The sequence below is a fragment of the Oncorhynchus kisutch genome, linkage group LG2 (assembly GCF_002021735.2).
Source record: "Oncorhynchus kisutch isolate 150728-3 linkage group LG2, Okis_V2, whole genome shotgun sequence".
Lineage (NCBI taxonomy): Eukaryota > Metazoa > Chordata > Actinopteri > Salmoniformes > Salmonidae > Oncorhynchus > Oncorhynchus kisutch.
In genome coordinates this window covers 47,525,948-47,543,424 of record NC_034175.2, presented here as the reverse complement: position 1 = coordinate 47,543,424, position 17,477 = coordinate 47,525,948, and the positions used below count along the sequence as shown (strand labels likewise).

Sequence of the window (17,477 nt, the reverse complement as noted above, 5' to 3'; positions counted from 1 at the left end):
ATAATATTCTCAGATGCAAACGGCTTAATCTTCCAGGCTGATGTAACAGTATAACTTTAGTCCGTCCCGGCGCCGGGCTCGAATCAGGGACCCTCTGCGCACATAGACAACTGACACCTACGAAGCATTGTTACCCATCGCTCCACAAAAGCCGCAGCCCTTGCAGAGCAAGGGGAACCACTACTTCAAGGTCTCAGAGCGAGTGATGTCACCGATTGAAACGCTATTAGCGTGCATCACCGCTAACTAGCTAGCCATTTCACATCGGTTACACTGAGTTAGAATAGAAAGGAAAAATATATCCTGTTGTTTAAAAAAAAATTTTTTACCCCCTTTTGTTTCCCCAGTTTCGTGGTATCCAATTTGTAGTAGTTACAGTCTTGTCTCATCGCTGCAACTCCCATACGGACTTGGGAGAGGCAAAGGTCCAGAGCCATGCATCCTCCGAAACACAACCCAACTGCACTGCTTCTTGATACAAGGCACATCCAACCCGGAAGCCAGCCGCACCAATGTGTCGGAGGAAACACCATACACCTGGTGACCTGGTCAGTGTGCACTGCGCCCAGCCCGACACAGGAGTCGCTAGTGCGCGATGAGACAAGGATATCCTTGCTGGCCAAACCCTCCCTAACCCGGACGACGCTAGGCCAATTTTGGGCTGCCCCATGGACCTCCCGGTCACAGCCGGCTGCGACATAGCCTAGGCTCGAACCCAGAACCTCTGGTGGCACAGGTAGCACTTAGACCACTGTGCCACCCAGGAGTTTGGGTCATTGTCCTGTTGAAAATCAAATGATAGTCCCACTAAGCGAAAACCAGATAGGATGGCATATCACTGCAGAATCCTGTGGTAGCCATGCTGGTTAAGTGTGCCTTGAATTCTAAATACATCACTGACAGTGTCACCAGCAAAGCACCCCCACACCATCACACCTCCTCCTCCATGCTTCATGGTGGGAACCACACACGTGGAGATCATCCATTCACCTACACTGCGTCTCACAAAGACACAGCGGTTGGAACCAAAAATCTCAAATTTGGACCATAGGACAGATTTCCACTGTTCTAATGTCCATTGCTCATGTTTCTTGGCCCAAGGATGTCTCTTCTTCTTATTGGTGTCCTTTAGTAGTGGTTTCATTGCAGCAATTCAACCATGAATGTCTTAATAATGCAGTCTTCTCTGAACAGTTGATGTTGAAATGTGTCTGTACTTGATCTCTGTGAAGCATTTATTTGGGCTGCAATCTGAGGTGCAGTTATTCTAATGAATGTATCCTCTGCAGCAGAGGTAACTCTGGGTCTTCCTATCCTGTGGCGGTCCTCATGAGAGCCAGTTTCATAATAGCGCTTGAAGGTTTATGCGACTGCACTTGAAGAACAAACATTTGTTCTCAACAGACTGGTCCACAGAATGTTTACACTCAAATAAATACATGGAGGGAGTTTGATTAACGGGCGTGAACGGCTAAAAGTGGTGAGAGACCGCCCTTCTCAAATCAGAACGTTCCAAAGTTAATGTTAACCCGGTTCATTAATCAAATGCCCTCATTAGCACAGCAACCTCTACATTTTTACCTTTATTTAACTAGGCAGGTCAGTTAAGAACAAATTCTTATTTACAATGACAGCCTACCCCGGCCAAATCCTAACCTGCACGACACTGGGCGCCACCCTATGGTACTCCCAATCACGGACAGTTGTGATACAACTGGAATCGAACCAGGGTCAGTAGGTACACCTCTAGCACTGCTGCACCACTCAGGTGGTACACTGCTCTTCAGGTACAAAGCTCTCATCTGAACGGGAGTTTGAGGATTATTTTATACATTATACAGGTTAGCCACTAATTACAGTGCCACAAGAAACACTGACGAAAACTTTCACATTCATTTTTGTCTGAAACTCTCCTTAGAATTGCCTTTGCTGGCATCAATCTGTAGCTACATGCTGCCACTCATGGATAGGGATATAACGACATCTAGTGTGCAAACATGATTCTGAATTTTGATGTTATTTCTTTTTTGCAACCTTGTTACGTCAAGCCATTTATGTTGCTCGTAGGGTTCCGTCATTTATCCACGTAAGCGCGCATGTGCACAACGAAAGGTGAAGCAGATATATGGCATTCGAGCTAAAGTTAGGTCAAGGATAAACACAGATAAGACCTATTGATCTTTTCAACGTATTTTATTGATTCATGTTTGCAAGAAGGGGATATTCTTCAACGAATTTAATTAAGGTAAATATATTACATTTATTGTCAGAGCCTAAACTACTATAAATCGGCCAACGTAGAGCTAGCTAGCACGTTAGCTGTGTGGTCTTGCCCCTCAGTAAATTTGTTTTTACTTTCGATATTCAGAGTTTGCTCGTCAATAGCTATCAGATGGAGTCATAGGATGATGATAGGATATATTGAGAATCAGATGATGTTAGAGAGCACTTTCCTTAACAGAGAAGGAGGCATTATGCTGATTTCTGACGCGCAGGTGGTTTAGGGACAGTCGTAAAAGTGCAATATTGGGGATGAATGTAAACAAAATATACGTTTTTACATTCCCTTTCAGGAGGGTTAGCCCTATATGCAGATTACACACATCATAGGGCCTCATTTTAAATACTTAGCTCTAACTACTAATAGTGCTATATTTGACCCATTTTTTAAATGTATTTAACCTTTATTTAACTAGATAAGTCAGTTAAGAACAAATTTGCAATGACGGCCTATCGGGGAACACTGGGTTAACTGCTTTGTTCAGGGGCAGAACGACAGATTTTTACCTTGTCAGCTCTAACCACTAGGCTACCTGCCGTCCCTATGTAAACTGAAAATAAATGTACTGCAGTTTAGCGAGCAGGGGTGTATTCATTAGTTGGATTCTGTTGCAAAACATTTGGTCTGTTGGGAAACATAGCTGGAAGAAGGTGGAAGGAACCCTGTGGACTTCACGCAACTTTAGAGCATGGAAGAATTTATCATTTATAGTTGTGAAGCTTGTGCCAAACACTTTAAAGAGTATTCAGATTGGAATGGTCAGGAAACCATACAGTACTTACTGTCTTTGCCATAACATTAAAATTAACTACAAATTCCATTTAAGAACCTAACTTCTTTTACGTCATGTTGCAAGAGCATTTGGAGTAAACCGTTTCTGTTGCAAAACATTTTGCAACAGAATCTGACCAATGAATACACCACAGCTCTCACTTTTTAGTTAGCTAACATTAGCTGGCTAGCTAGCTAGCTAACATTCCCTACAGTCCTGCTGTACCCTGTTATGTAATGTTGTGGCAGCTATGTCATCTGAAATAGTTGACAATGAGCACTAAGTGGCGGTACTACTGGGTAAGGTAGATACACGATATTCTGAATTGTGATTCAAATTATTTGTAGCCAGCTAGTTAGCCTGTTGACAGTCAACTGCTGTTAGCTTTGAGATATTTAGCTTGATGATGATCAGTTTATGCACCCACTTTCAGTGTTTTGTGTCTAATGAGATTTATCTCAATGAGATTTGTGCAGTTGGTTAATTTATTACTTTGTCTTTTGCAGTTTTGCAAGTGAATAACAGAAGAGGGAGAGGCCCAACAGGATGGCCAGTGTAAGTCTATTTGACATAGACTTCGAGATTTGATCAGAATCCAATGTCACACACACACACACACTTAATGCTTGTGTCGTGTGTGTCCTGATGGGGATGTTCCTTCTCTGTTCCTCAGGTGCTCTGTAGCAGAGCCAGGCTGGTGACTTACCTGCCAGGGCTTCATGTACTGGTCCGGCGGATTGCTGGAACCAACCAGAGAACATTCTCTGGTGCTGGATCATCTGGCTCTGATGAGCCTCGTGTAGCCATCACACCCCCTGACCTTGGTAAGTGCAGACCTCTAATCACAATGATGATACTGAAGTTTCCTGAATGTGAACGTCATATACCAACTGTCTGTTATTCAGAAGGTGTGTGAATCAATTGGCTCAATAATTGGATCCACTTCTTGTTAAATGATGTCTCATTGTCAGGACCCAGGACAGTTTGGCCAGATGATAGTATGGGTCCGTTCGGGCCTCAGGACCAGCGCTTCCAACTGCCAGGTAACTCAGGCTTTGACTGCCACCTGGAAGGCACAGCAGAACAGAAGATTAATGGCCCAGTCCACCGGACAGTCCCCGACGTGCTCACTGCTCCCTCCAGCGGCGAGAGGCATGAGTTCATTCTTGCCCAATTTGTCGGCGAGTTCCAAGTAAGTGTGGTTGGTTTCACAATTGACATACATTTATTCTGGTGATAATGAAGCATATGCATATTATGCAGCGTAATATTCAGGGATATTTTTGGTTTTCTAAGCAACATTCCATGATTGTTTGTCTTAGGGGAAAGAGGCTGATCCCCCGGAACAAATATTCAACAGAGCAGAACAGTACTTTGATAACTCCAATGTAGAGTGTGCAATACAGTCTTGCCCTGAGCTGCTGAAGAAAGGTATATATGATTGTTTTCCTTTCACCAAACAGATATAGCCCTATGTGAGCAGTCTTACTTTCTGTAAAAATGCACAACATACAGTGCATTCAGAAAGTATTCAGACCCATTCCCCACATGTTATCCTCATTCTAAAATTGATTAAATGCATGTTTTTCCTCCTCAATCTACACACAATACCCCATAATGACAAAGCAAAAACAGTTTTTAGAAATTATTGAAAATGAATAAAAACAGAAATACCTTATTTACATAAGTATTCAGACCCTTTGCTGTGAGACTTGAAATTGTGCTCAGGTGCATCCTGTTTCCATTGATCATTCTTGAGATGTTTCTTCAACTTGATTGGAGTCCACCTGTGGTAAATTCAATTGATTGAAAATGTTTTGGAAAGGCACACACCTGACTATATAAGATCCCACAGTTGACAGAGCATGTCAGAGCAAAAACGAGCCATGAGATCAAAGAAATTGTCCGTAGAGCTCCGAGATATGTGGAAGGGTACCAAAAAAATGTCAGCAGCGTTGAAGGTCCCCAAGAACAGTGGCCTCCGTCATCCTTAAATTGAAGAAATTTGGAACCACCAAGACTCTTCCTAGAGCTGGCCTCCCGGCCAAACTGAGCAATCGGGAGAGAAGGGCCTTAGTCAGGGAGTTGACCAAGAACCCGATGATCATTTTGACAGTTTCCAGAAGGACAACCATCTCTGCAGCACTCCACCAATCAGGCCTATATGGTAGAGTGGCCAGACCTCAATTAAAGGCACATTCCAGCCCGCTTGGAGTTTGCCAAAAGGCACCTAAAGGACTCTGACCATGAAAACAAGATTGTCTGGTCTAAGGAAGCCACGATTGAACTCTTTGGCCTGATTGCCAAACGCCATGTCTGGAAGAAACCTGGCATGGTGGTGGCAGCATCATACTGTGGGGATGTTTTTCAGCGGCAGGGACTGGGAGACTAGTCAGGATCGAGGGAAAGATGAACGGAGCAAATTACATTGACAACATGCTCAGGAATTCAGACTGGGGCGAAGGTACACCTTCCAACAGGACACCAACCCTAAGCACACAGCCAAGACAATGCAGGAGTGGCTTCGGGACAAGTCTCCGAATGTCCTTGAGTGGCCCAGCCAGAGCCCGAACTTGAACCCGATCGAAAATCTCTGGAGAGACCTGAAAATACTTGTGCGGAGACTCTATCCATCCAACCTGACAGAGCTTGAGAGGATCTGCAGAGAAGAATTTGAGAAACTCTGAAAATACAGCTGTGTAAGATGTGGAAAAAGTCAAGGGGTCTGAATACTTTCCAAATGCACTGTAAAAGCAGACACTGACCATGCTCCACACAATATCTGGCACATTGTTATACTTTCAAACTTGTTGATATACTTTGTCTATGTGTTTACTATGTCTACATCTTAAATGGGGAATGGATAGGGAAAAAGAGGTGAAAGCGTTTACCTTTTCATGTGTTTGTGAGATTGATGTTGAGATTCTACATGTATCCAGTAGAGGGGGCTCAAACACTAAAGGAATGTACATCATGTGTGAGCATAATAACTCTTGGTGTGATGGTCATGTATAGTTTTTGACCATGCATGTTCTCCCCATGTGTTTGCAGATTTTGAGTCAATGTTCCCTGAGGCCCCTAACAATGGCATGACGGTTGTCACGGTGACCCAGAAAACTCAGAACGACATGACAGCGTGGTGTGAGGAGGTGGACAAAGAGAGGGAGTTGATGCTCGACAAAGTGAGTTGGTGTCACAACACCGTGGGTAGTTTTACCCATAGCATATGAACAACATGAACTGTCTGTCAGAACCACTGAAGAAAATTCGGACCCTTTTTTTTTTTTTTTTTTTTTTAACTGTCTGAAGTTGTAAGGAGTTATGAGTTGCTGGTGTATGGCACATGTATATTTTAACCCAGTCTGTTTTCCTCTGAGAACTACATTTAAGGAATTGAAAGGATTCAACTGTACATAGAGGCATTGAGTCTGAAAGACTAAGTATTAGCAAGTACCTATTTTGTTTATGATAATGGGGTTGTGCATTACGTATTCCCAATCCCAGCATTACAATAGAAGACTTCTGTTAGTAGTCTTGAGTGTGTGTGTGTGAGGGCATTGCGTGTTAGAGCAGGGCTTGTTTGTGACATTGTGCGTTATTCACCGTCTGGTTAACATGCCCTTGGTTGAGAATCGCTCTAATTGTACCGCTGACCCCCTTGACTGCACTCATTTACTACACCCTGACACGCACCCTCCTCTCCCATCCCAGCAATAGGCTAGATCTCTACAACAGCATTTGTTGCGGGTTGCCATCTTTGATGGTGACATGATTACCAATAACAATGTGTTTGAACAGATGGTGTCTTTTTGTATCTGAAAAAATATACTTATAGCAAGCAGGAACCTCCACACGTTTGCAGTTAACAACACAATCAGAATGTTGGTCACTATTACACATGTTTGTATCAGTACACAATTGGAATGCTTGAATGGAAAATAAAAATCTAATCAATTGTCGAAGGTAAATTTGTTGTTGCGTTGTTCTGTTGCAGTTTGTTGCCGGTGCCAAGGAAATCTGTTATGCCCTGAGGACAGAAGGCTTCTGGGCTGACTTCATAGACCCATCCTCAGGCCTGGCAGTAAGAAGTGACTAATGGCTGCTTAAAGATTAGTACTATGCTACAGGAATAGTTATTTCTGTAATATTTTATGAACAGTACATACAGTTGTGAGACAGGGATGGCAGTTGTGTGGTCTTCTTGACGATTTTAAATGGATTTATATTTGTTCAACTTAAATCTTATCAAAACAAGCAGTATTCTGATCTTTTCCCATGTGTTTGTTTCCTCCAGTTCTTTGGGTCGTACACCAACAACACACTGTTTGAGACCGACGAGAGGTACCGTAACCTGGGCTTCAGCATCGAGGACTTGGGCTGCTGCAAAGTCATCCGCCATGCATTGTGGGGGACGCATGTTTTCGTGGGGACAGTTTTCACCAGCGCACCTCCCCATAGCCTTATCATGAAGAAGCTGCAAGGGAACTAAACCTGAATGATGGGAGAGTGTCTGGTATGTGGTTGCTATTAAACTTTGACATGTCAAGGCTCTTTACACAGCCCTTAACTACTATTTGCTTTTTCTTTGTACTTCACATTTGTATAGAAACCTTCAAAATAGTATGGTACACCGATATTGTGAAATACCCACAACCATGATCCCTGACAGTTTTGCCATGGTAATATATTTATTTTCAGCATCTCTATCTGTTCCTTCACTGTATTGTGGTTGGCCTGATTGAAAACGGTCTCTCTTGCAAAATAGATTTTATCTCAATGAGATTTAGCTGTATAAATAAAAGTTCAATTGAATGTGAAATAGAAGGTGGATGAAAAATCCACTCACATTGTCTTTGGGTATTTTTTTCTTTTCATGATGGGGTAAGTGACACTGCTTCTTCAAAGTCCAATATCTTGGACTTGACTGCTGACATATAAAATATATTGTGACTGTATTAACAATGGACGAAATATAGTTTGAGTGGATTTCCCCATTAAGGGTGGATTGACTCTGCCCAGATGAGATTTTCATAGAATCAATCCTGCAGCTAGATAAGAAAATCATGGGGACCTGCTGCTGCCATTGACTTGGGTTGATAAACCCCCATTTTTATCAAAAGGTAAGAATTGAGCTTTTCTGATGTCGTGAGGTTAATCTCAAGAGCTCTTATTTGTTCCGCGTTGCCTTCAGAATAGAGACCTCATGTCTTGTTCACATGTCCTGAGATCCAGTTAATCCTTGAGTCCTTGAATATTGTACTTGTGACCATAATCAATGCACTTGTCTAGAAGAGAGGGGCAGCACTTGTCTCTGTCACTTTACAAGATTAACTGTTTTTAAAAGGGTCTGTGATTCTTGTGGCAGCTTTTGTCCTGAGGTCCACACATTAAATGCAATAAAACACATCACCTTGTCAGTTCTTTCTGGGAGAAGGGAAGCAGGGATTGTTGAAGTGACCTTCATTTAAATGGATAAATGGCTGTTGTGAGGGGAGATATGAAATAAACATGTAAAAAAAAAAAAACGTTTACATTTTGAAATTATTCGACCTAATGACCCACATCTCTCCTTGACTGTAGCAGGCACGTGTTTGAACTTGATAAGCTAAAATGAGCAAGTCTCAGTTCAGGCTATTGTATAGGGAGTCACAAGTGGTAGAAGTGAATGTCTCTGGGGTACTGTTTAACATGTATTGTATTATCCTCTACTGTGCCAGGTAAAGCACAGCAGATGGGTCCCCTGTCACAGTAACTCAAATGAATTGTAGTTGTACCTTCTGGAAATTATGCTGATAGATTCTCTATCCTCATTCTTGGAGTACAAATGTTGTGCCAGAAAACCAAACCTACCAAACAGGCTGTTCCACAAAATGCACTTGATCATCTTTTTAGGGATATTTACAAACACTCAACATGGGCGTGACCAAGTAAGTAGGCCTAAGATGAGTGAACATGACCTAGTTCAACCGAATTCTCACACTTCCTCGACAATGATGAGGTCACACAGGGTTTAGAGTTCACCAGCTTCTCTTTACACTGAGCATGTAGATACATGGAGGAGACCATTCATTCCTGCTCCACTTAGCCCTACTGCTGTATCTTTCCATGCAGTGATATAGTGCCTATTTATTCAGTTTGTCCTGTAGAGACCGTGTCTTGGTGAAAAGTATGTTACCTATCAGATAAAGACCCATAACAGAAACATGTCTAATCATTTAAATATTTCCCACTCACTTTCCTCAGCAGCACTTTTAGATACATGGTGGTAAAAAAAGAAGTTGTAAATCTGTTACAGATCTGCTATTCTCTATGATGAGCTGGCAAGCGAGATCATATGATAAGATTATCTCAACATCAACTCAGTAACTAGGAAGCACATATTTAGTGCAGTTTACAATGTCCTTAGAGAGGGCTTAAATAGGACCAGTGTACTAATAGTGCCAAGGCATGCAAGAGTGGTTGAGATTGAATAAGAGTGCACTGCTCCAACCAGTGGTCTCTGTGGTGTTTATCACAGCAGGCTACAAACTCTGTTGGCCAACACCCGGTGTTCTTATAAGACCGACAAGGTCAAGGGTTGCGGTGCTGTGACCTGGACATAATGTACTTGTCACGTGGGTTAACACCATAGACTAGATTTCCTGTTGTTCTATAGTAAGTTAAAGATTCGTTTTTTTAAGGAACTGGGCGTTTATAACAAAATCGCTATGTTTTATTTAACTCTTATTGTCTCCCAGATACAGTACTTAGTGATTTCACAAAGTGTTTGTTGTCTGGAAAGCTCAGGGGTGAATGTTCATAGAGTTTGCATGTGTTGTAAAATGAGTTCAAACAGATGTTAATGTAAACAGGCTCTGTGAACACAATGTACCACCATGAAACAGCAAGGGGAATATTAGCGTCTAACTAATAATGTAAGCAAAAGAAAGATTCAAGACTAAACATTTAGAGAAGGCTGAGAAAATGTGTGCAATGTAGGTTTATAAATCACTTTAAAGTCCCATATTTCCCAGCCAGTTTAATCTAACCAAATCAAACCATTCACTCCAAAGACAAGCACCATATGCATTGCATTACCACAAAGGTCAGGGAATAGTCACAATGTCTACTGAACTCAGATACTTAGAAACCCCAGTATAGTGTGTTGTGTGACCTAACCAGGGTGGATGTGATTGTGTGTTTGAGATATGGGTCCAGAACAAGGGGCTTTACTAATCAGGCTATCCAGGCTAGACATCGTGGCAGGGGGGCTGCCTCAGCATCAAACAACTGTGCGTGTGACCGTCACGAGTGGAGAGAGACCAGACAACAGCCTGGAAGCATTGAGTCTGTCTGGAATCTGGTTCCATGTTGGAGGTATCATTTGAGCCTCTTTACATGTTTGGGATCTTGGGTCATGCCTCAGTGACCGCTGATTGACATGGCTCTCTATTGGCTCTAATTGGATCTGAATGAACAAGATGTTTTTCTGTGTTACATTTACATGGTCGCTACAGACAATTGTTGAAACTTCTGCAACAAAGAACCCTTTTGTTAGATTTTTCTCCTTGGAGAAAAGGGATGTCTATCCCAAATTATTGCATCTTCTTCTGTGGATACAGATTATTTGTTTGTATATGAAATAGAAAAATATTGGAATGATATTGTTGATATTTCTTGGGACCACTGCACCCTGGCTAATGCTTAAAATGTGGTAAACCAATTGGCTTAGAAACACACAGTAAACGTATTGTCTCTGTAACAGGTGTTACATTCTGGGTTTTCAAAGCCACGCCTGGGTGTGGACCCCAGACTCCACACAATTGTGAAAAGGATTACAGGAGAACATCCTAAAATCTGATTCCAGTACTAATTCCAGAATTATGGAAGTAACCATCACCTTATGGGCCGAGTTCTTGGGTTGGTTTATCTCAAATCAGCCAGTGAGGGGTTAACTGTTGAAGCAGGGCCCTATGCTGCTGACAGATAAGGCTGTACACAACAATTAGGTAACATCCCAGGCAGGCTGCAAGACAAAGATGTGGAGATGGCAGGCCAGCGTCAGACAGCAAACAAGTTAATCTAGTTGTACAATTCACATCACTCAACTCATAAAAAGTCTGTTGCTTTAGGAAGGTCTCAAACCAACGCCTCAGAGGTTTTTCTCTCGCATTCTCATCCCTATGTAGGCCTACCCACTGAGGTTTGTGTCTGTCAGTCTAACGGATAAGTCTAGGTTCAAATACATGTTTTTTCCACCTTCTGCTTTCAGCTCCAATGCTAGCCAAGGTTTTGTATGTGTCAACCTTTCTTTTCTCTCCCTTTTGTTGTCGTTTTGAGGACTGCTGCTATTGTCTTGAAGGAATATTGCTGATTAAGTCCTTGATGTATAGTGAGTCAGTCATTATGTTTTTACATTACCTTTCCCCACCACTGAGACTCACTCACAGTAACCATGGGGTCAGTGTAAATATTCTACACGTGGATGAGAAAGTTTTGAAAGTTTTGGTCTCAGTTTCCTGTCTGAAGAATGGAGGTTGAGTTGTGAGTGATGAGGGGGTGTTATTATAATTTCCTAAAGTTTGACTCCCTCCTTAGAATGACATTATTAAGTAAATATGAATGGCAGACAGGACCAACCGACCGACCGATCTACCTACCTACCTACCTATCTACCTACCTACCTACCTACCAGTCTTGTTGTCGAAAGGAGCATTTCAGATCAGCTCATATCACCGACAGACAGGGAAAAGCTGTCTGTCGGTGATATGAGCTGATCTGAATTGCTCCTGTCGACAACAAGACTGATCTGAAACTGTTTATATGTGGGGGTTTAAGCACATGCTGGCAGAATGTATCACAATAATTAATATTGTAAGGGGTAAATTAGCAGCATTAATATTTAATTAAGGTTGATATCTAGGTCAGACTGGTTACTTGTTAGTTTGCATAAAGAATGAATAATTAACATCAAACCTGACTCCAAAAGAAATGGTCCTTTCTTCAAGGAATTTCATTAATTCAATTCCGACATTCAATTGAAATGATCACATAAATCTTTAGCTTATTTAGGAGACACCATTAATCAACTCTATCACACAAACTAAAATTCAACACATGGGCTCTGTATACACAGATTGTACAACTGATCTACAACGTATTGGCACAACGGTTGTGATACAAAATATTTTTTCTTCAAAATAATTACACAAACATTGTGGAAATAACATAGGCTGTGTAACCATTTTTGTGTGGACAAACTCTCTGTTGTATCAAAAACATATCAGTTGTATCCAGAGATTGACACTGGTTCAAGGAACAGAACCGAAAACCAGAAAGTAACGCAATTTTTAGAGGAACAGAACCAGAACCAGGAACGAGCTTGGGAACCAGTTAATAACATTTTTTTTTGTCCCACAAAAAAATGCAACAAAGCGCCTATGCAAAGTCCTCACTCTGTCACTCAGAAGCATATCCCAGTGCCTGCCAGCCTGCCTGCTGAAAGCCTTCCAGTGTGTATGTATGCTACCTGCCCCTTCCTCTCTGAAGTATAGTTTACTTTAGCCTACTGACATTATGATTCCGAAATAAGGGACAAAGATGTTTGATTAGAAATGAATGGATTACATTTTTTTATGCTATTTAAGGATACTATAGTTATCACGTTTCATATTGGATTTGTTAACTACAATAAGACATGTTTTATTTCAATTCTGGTGCCGCTGTGCACACACAAGCTTGTTAGCGAGCTAGATAGCTAACTCTGGTCTAACGTTAAGCCAACTCTCTGAAGTTCAAAGGCATTCATATTTCACACAGCATTGTTCTTAGCCCCAGGCTATCTTATCCCTAGGCTAAGACTGGCCTTGGTCTAGTTTATCCTGTGTTCACACAAGCATTTGTTAACCCTGGGCTAAAGTGCGGTGTGAACGCGCCTAAAATTCCTTCGTAGAAGCTGCTCCTCCGTAGGTATAATTATGTGTGGGCCTAATTCAGATAATGCATGTCATAACAACAATATGCCCAGTGCTGCAAGCCAATACTCCTCCTACACCCTCTCTACCTCTCTCCCCACCCGCAAAATTGTGACAAACAGGCGCCAAGGACCAGCTGCAAAAACATACAGCATGCAGTCAGTCGTAAGACATCAGAGCTTGCTAAATGTATTGTTTACTGAGTCAGGGTGCGTGCTCAGCCAGGTCAGGAGGATGTACCTGATTGCAGGGAGTGGGAAAGCTGTGTCACAAAGTCTGTCCACTTAAAACAACAATGGAGAACAATACTATCCATAACTCATCATTTCCTGTTTTATTAACTGTCTTTACTCGACTGCATTCATTCAAATGGTCCTGAATCCATTTTAAAAGCTATGCCGGTACCTCATCTGCATTATACTAATGTACAATAGCAGATATTTCATTCACATCCCCAGAACCAGTAATCCTGTTCCAGGTTTCAAACCCTAACCCCACGACATGCCCATGCTTCGCCACGCCCACAGGCGTTCATTTCTTCTCTGCAATGAGTCTGGATCTGAGTACCTCCTCAACCCTTCACCGAATGCAAACACATTCGGCGCCGTCTGATTGGTCCAGAAACCGATGGGTTGGGCCAGAGCCAGAACACACGTGGGTAAAGCTACAGTTTGAAAATGTGTCATTGGCTTTGATACTCTGATTGGTTAGAGACGATCCAATCGACTATTGTTTTGTGCAACACCCCCCGTGTCCGTCGTCACCACAAACAACTTCAATGATGGCAGTCTCAGACTAAAGTATGTAACGAACGATAGAGCAGCGGAAGAATTTAGTGTGAGTCATCAGGCTACCTAACCCTAGCTTCATGTCCACATCGCAACTCTATCCTAACCCTAGCCTCAACCCTAACCCCAGACCAAATTTCAGATAGAGACCTACTAGTGGTCCCGGTCAGACAAAGTGTAGCCAGTGAGAGAAACCTGCTACTACCCTCAATCAGCCACATTGTAGCCAGAGCAATCCCAGAGCTGACCAAGGCCAGGACTAGTGCTCTGTCTTTTCATTCACATCACCACAACCACTTAATCATGTTAGTCCTACACGCCAGGATTTTCATGAAGACACAGATTAGCACAGGGATTTGTAATGAACATGACTTTGTCTTGGGCAGACAAAAGCAAACACAACTTACACAACATACAGAAAGGGTGCTTCTGGGAAAGCTGCGGTGCGGGAGTCGTGGGTCTAGACTAGAGTGCTTTGCTCCATGGGACATAGTTGGATCAGTAGAGCAAAGGTGTGTGTTGCCAAATGGGAGGATAGGCATTAAAAGTACATCTATTTTTGTGATTCCCTTCCATGCCAACCAGTCTTCTCTTTTTCTTTTCGGAGAATCAGGTGTTGAAAGTTAGCTCTGTCCTTTCCCTTTACTGTAAAGGGCACCGGGGAACCCCATCCATCTTTCAGGCTAGCTCTTCGACAACTTGTCATGACTCAGAATCCCCATAACGCGTCTAAAACAGTTACACCTCCTGGATCACCTCCAAACCAGAAACAACTTCCATAAATATGTTGGGGTTTTGCACAACATGCTTCCTTATTGTCAGTGTCTTCCTCTGGAGAAGAGCTCACACTTACATCAATATCCACTGATTGTTTCTGCGGCTACGCCCAGCAACATCTATTGCTGTCCTCTTTTACCCTGTTCCCACGGTTATGTCTCCGTTTATAGAAGTTCTTATCTTCAAAACGGTCAATCTTTTGACATCTTATACCTTACACTGGTGGCCTACACTACACTAATGCTTCCTATATGGTAAGTAGTATTCACAGGGACAAATCAGGGTGGTATATCTTTAGGGCCTGGGCTGTTCACTGATAATTCTAACATGCACCACATTCATTCTTTGATTTAAACATTCGATGAGCCAGACTCTTGTGAAACAATTCATGGTTTTCATTTACCTTTTTATGTGTTCCTTTTATCAGTGGTCTGATCTGGCGTTACTACAGACCAGGGTTCATTCCCGGGCTGTGCCAAACCCGCCCGTGGCCAGGAGTCCTATAGGACGGCGCACAATTGGCCCAGCGTCGTCCGGGTTAGAGGAGGCTTTGGCCGGGGGGGGGGCTTTCCTTGGCTAATCACACCCTAGCGACTCCTTGTGGCAGACCGGGTGCCTGCAGGCTGACCCCATCGTCAGTTGAACAGTGTTTCCTCTGACACATTGGTGCGGCTGGCATCCGGGTTAAGCTGGTGGGTGTTAAGGAGCACGGTTAGGCGGTAATGTTTTGGAGGACGCATGACTCCACCTTCGCCTCTCCCGAGCCCGTTGAGGAGTTGCAGCGATGACACAAGATCGAAATTGGGGAGAGAATAACTAAGATGTCAGATTGAGCTGGTCATGACATCAACTATAGAAATATGAGAAGGAGTTGGAGTAAAACCTGTGGTGACCTAGGAGCATGTCAATCACTGCTGGTGGTGTTTGCTTTGATAAATGTTTCCTATAAATCAATGCGGTCCTCTGATGCTTCATGAGTAGACCACAGAACACACACAGATCACACTTTTTTTTCTACATAAAACAATGTCTGCAGAAAAGCTAACACACACTCACAAACGCACGCTCACACATGCATAGCAATTGTATCAAATGAACATCCATACAAGGTAGTATCCTTAAACTCTGTCCAAGTCACAAGCACTGTGCCTAGTTCCACTATCACCCTCTTACCAGGTTATGCCATGTGTAGGCTACTTTATCAGTGACCATTACCAATGGCAACCACTTGTTTCAATGTACAGGAATCCACAGAGAGCCTATGCTGGGTTGTGCTCCCTGCAGTGAGAGGACTTGATGTGTTTGCAGATACTGTACCTCTTCCCTGAGAATCCTCTGTAAGGGTAATTACAATCTCAGCCGGTCGAAGCTGAACAGGATATGCAGCCATGCCCTCATACAATGAGGGTCATTCTTCAAACCCTGCCTTCGCCAACCAGGCATTCAACAACCAGGCCTGAAACTGCACTCAATCGCAATCACTAAAAACATGTTACGGCTCATCTGCAAAGTTAGCTTTGCTGGTGATGACAGGTTACTTTTTCTGGTCATTGTTTTGATATGTTTGAGCTGTGGTTTGAGCTATGTTTTGAGGATTAACATATTCTAGGTTTTTTCCTGTTGTTGCACAACAAGCATCTTCAATCTAAGAGTTCAACCTCTCTGTGAAGGACACGTATATCTGAGTACTGAAAAATAGAGAACCGCCTTTCCCACACCCTCTCTTTCCCACACTCTCTCTCACAGGTCACCTTTAAATTACCACCCCGCAGTTCCTGAGGTAAAAGAGAGAGGCTAATCCCTTTGGATGAAAAGGATTGGAAATTACACTGTAGGGTCTAAAGCCTGAGAATGCTATTGCTGTTTTGGCTGCCCTGAGAGGAGAAGCCAAAAAGGCAAAAAAGAACAAGACATTTTTCTCCCACTGACTGCCATGCATTAGGTTGTTTCAAGATTTTTCCTATGAACCCAGCTACCACAGACGCCACTTCTGAGTGAAACCGAAAACCTTTACAACTCCAACAAAGTCGACTTCATTTTCACTGCAGAGTCCCAGGATATTAACCTCTGACCTTCCTAGAGTTCTATCCAACTGGGGTCATGTTCCCAATTTACGTCCCACTATGGGAGCGGTCTGAGGCCACTGGAACCAAACCATAAATTACCATGAAGGACATCACCCAGTCCAAACAGACTTTACTGTTGTATTGTATTTGGGCTCTTGTTTAGACTGTTTGCTCAAGTGATCTGAATTTTAACAGAGCACCAGACACTTTATTGTTTATAGCTAGACTGTGATTTGTCATTTGTTTTAGAATAGGGTGTTACAATGCTTCAAAGAATGTCTTCTCTTGAATGATGCGTTTTTACAAAGCCAACGGTCCAATCCTATTACTTCTCAGTGCAATACATCAGACACTTGCTGCCAGTGGCTGTAACCCACCAGTACCTTGGCCTGAGGATCAACATAATGGTCATTCCTCAAGAAGTGGGCATAAACGCTGTCCAGACTGAAGGGTCCTTTGTTTGCTTTTCCACCCTGAAGTATTAGAACAGGGCATCAGGGGCCCCTACAACAACTCTCCAAGGATGGCTTATCAGGAACCGCGGCTGATTCTACAGATGACACAGGTCTGCTCAGTTCAGTTGAGTCATCCTCAGACGTCACCGCCTCTGAAAGGTCGATGGGTAGAAAAACACAGCAGATTTATAGGCGTCACGCCAGGGCTTGGGCTGCAGTGTCTGGAAACTCTGCAATCTGTGGAAAAAAGGACGACTGGAAAACAGGGGAATAACGGTGAAATGTTTTTGTGGGACCTAAATAGTAATGGCATGCAGAAGCATTATATAAAATGTAACACCTATCAAATGATCCTGACAAAGGAATCACCCACTGATTCCTACTA

At 42.8% G+C, this 17,477-nt stretch overlaps 1 protein-coding gene across 1 annotated transcript; it reads left to right on the top strand.

Annotated features, from left to right (window-relative positions):
* Positions 1 to 2,066: 2,066 nt before the first annotated feature.
* On the top strand, positions 2,067 to 8,459 carry mmadhcb (metabolism of cobalamin associated Db). Its single transcript, XM_020456618.2, has 8 exons — positions 2,067 to 2,245; positions 3,560 to 3,608; positions 3,727 to 3,877; positions 4,025 to 4,245; positions 4,376 to 4,484; positions 6,105 to 6,235; positions 7,048 to 7,134; positions 7,348 to 8,459. Exons 2-8 carry the CDS (start codon positions 3,600 to 3,602, stop codon positions 7,540 to 7,542), a joined length of 903 nt encoding a protein of 300 aa, XP_020312207.1. The 5' UTR covers positions 2,067 to 2,245; positions 3,560 to 3,599; the 3' UTR covers positions 7,543 to 8,459.
* Positions 8,460 to 17,477: the final 9,018 nt, after the last annotated feature.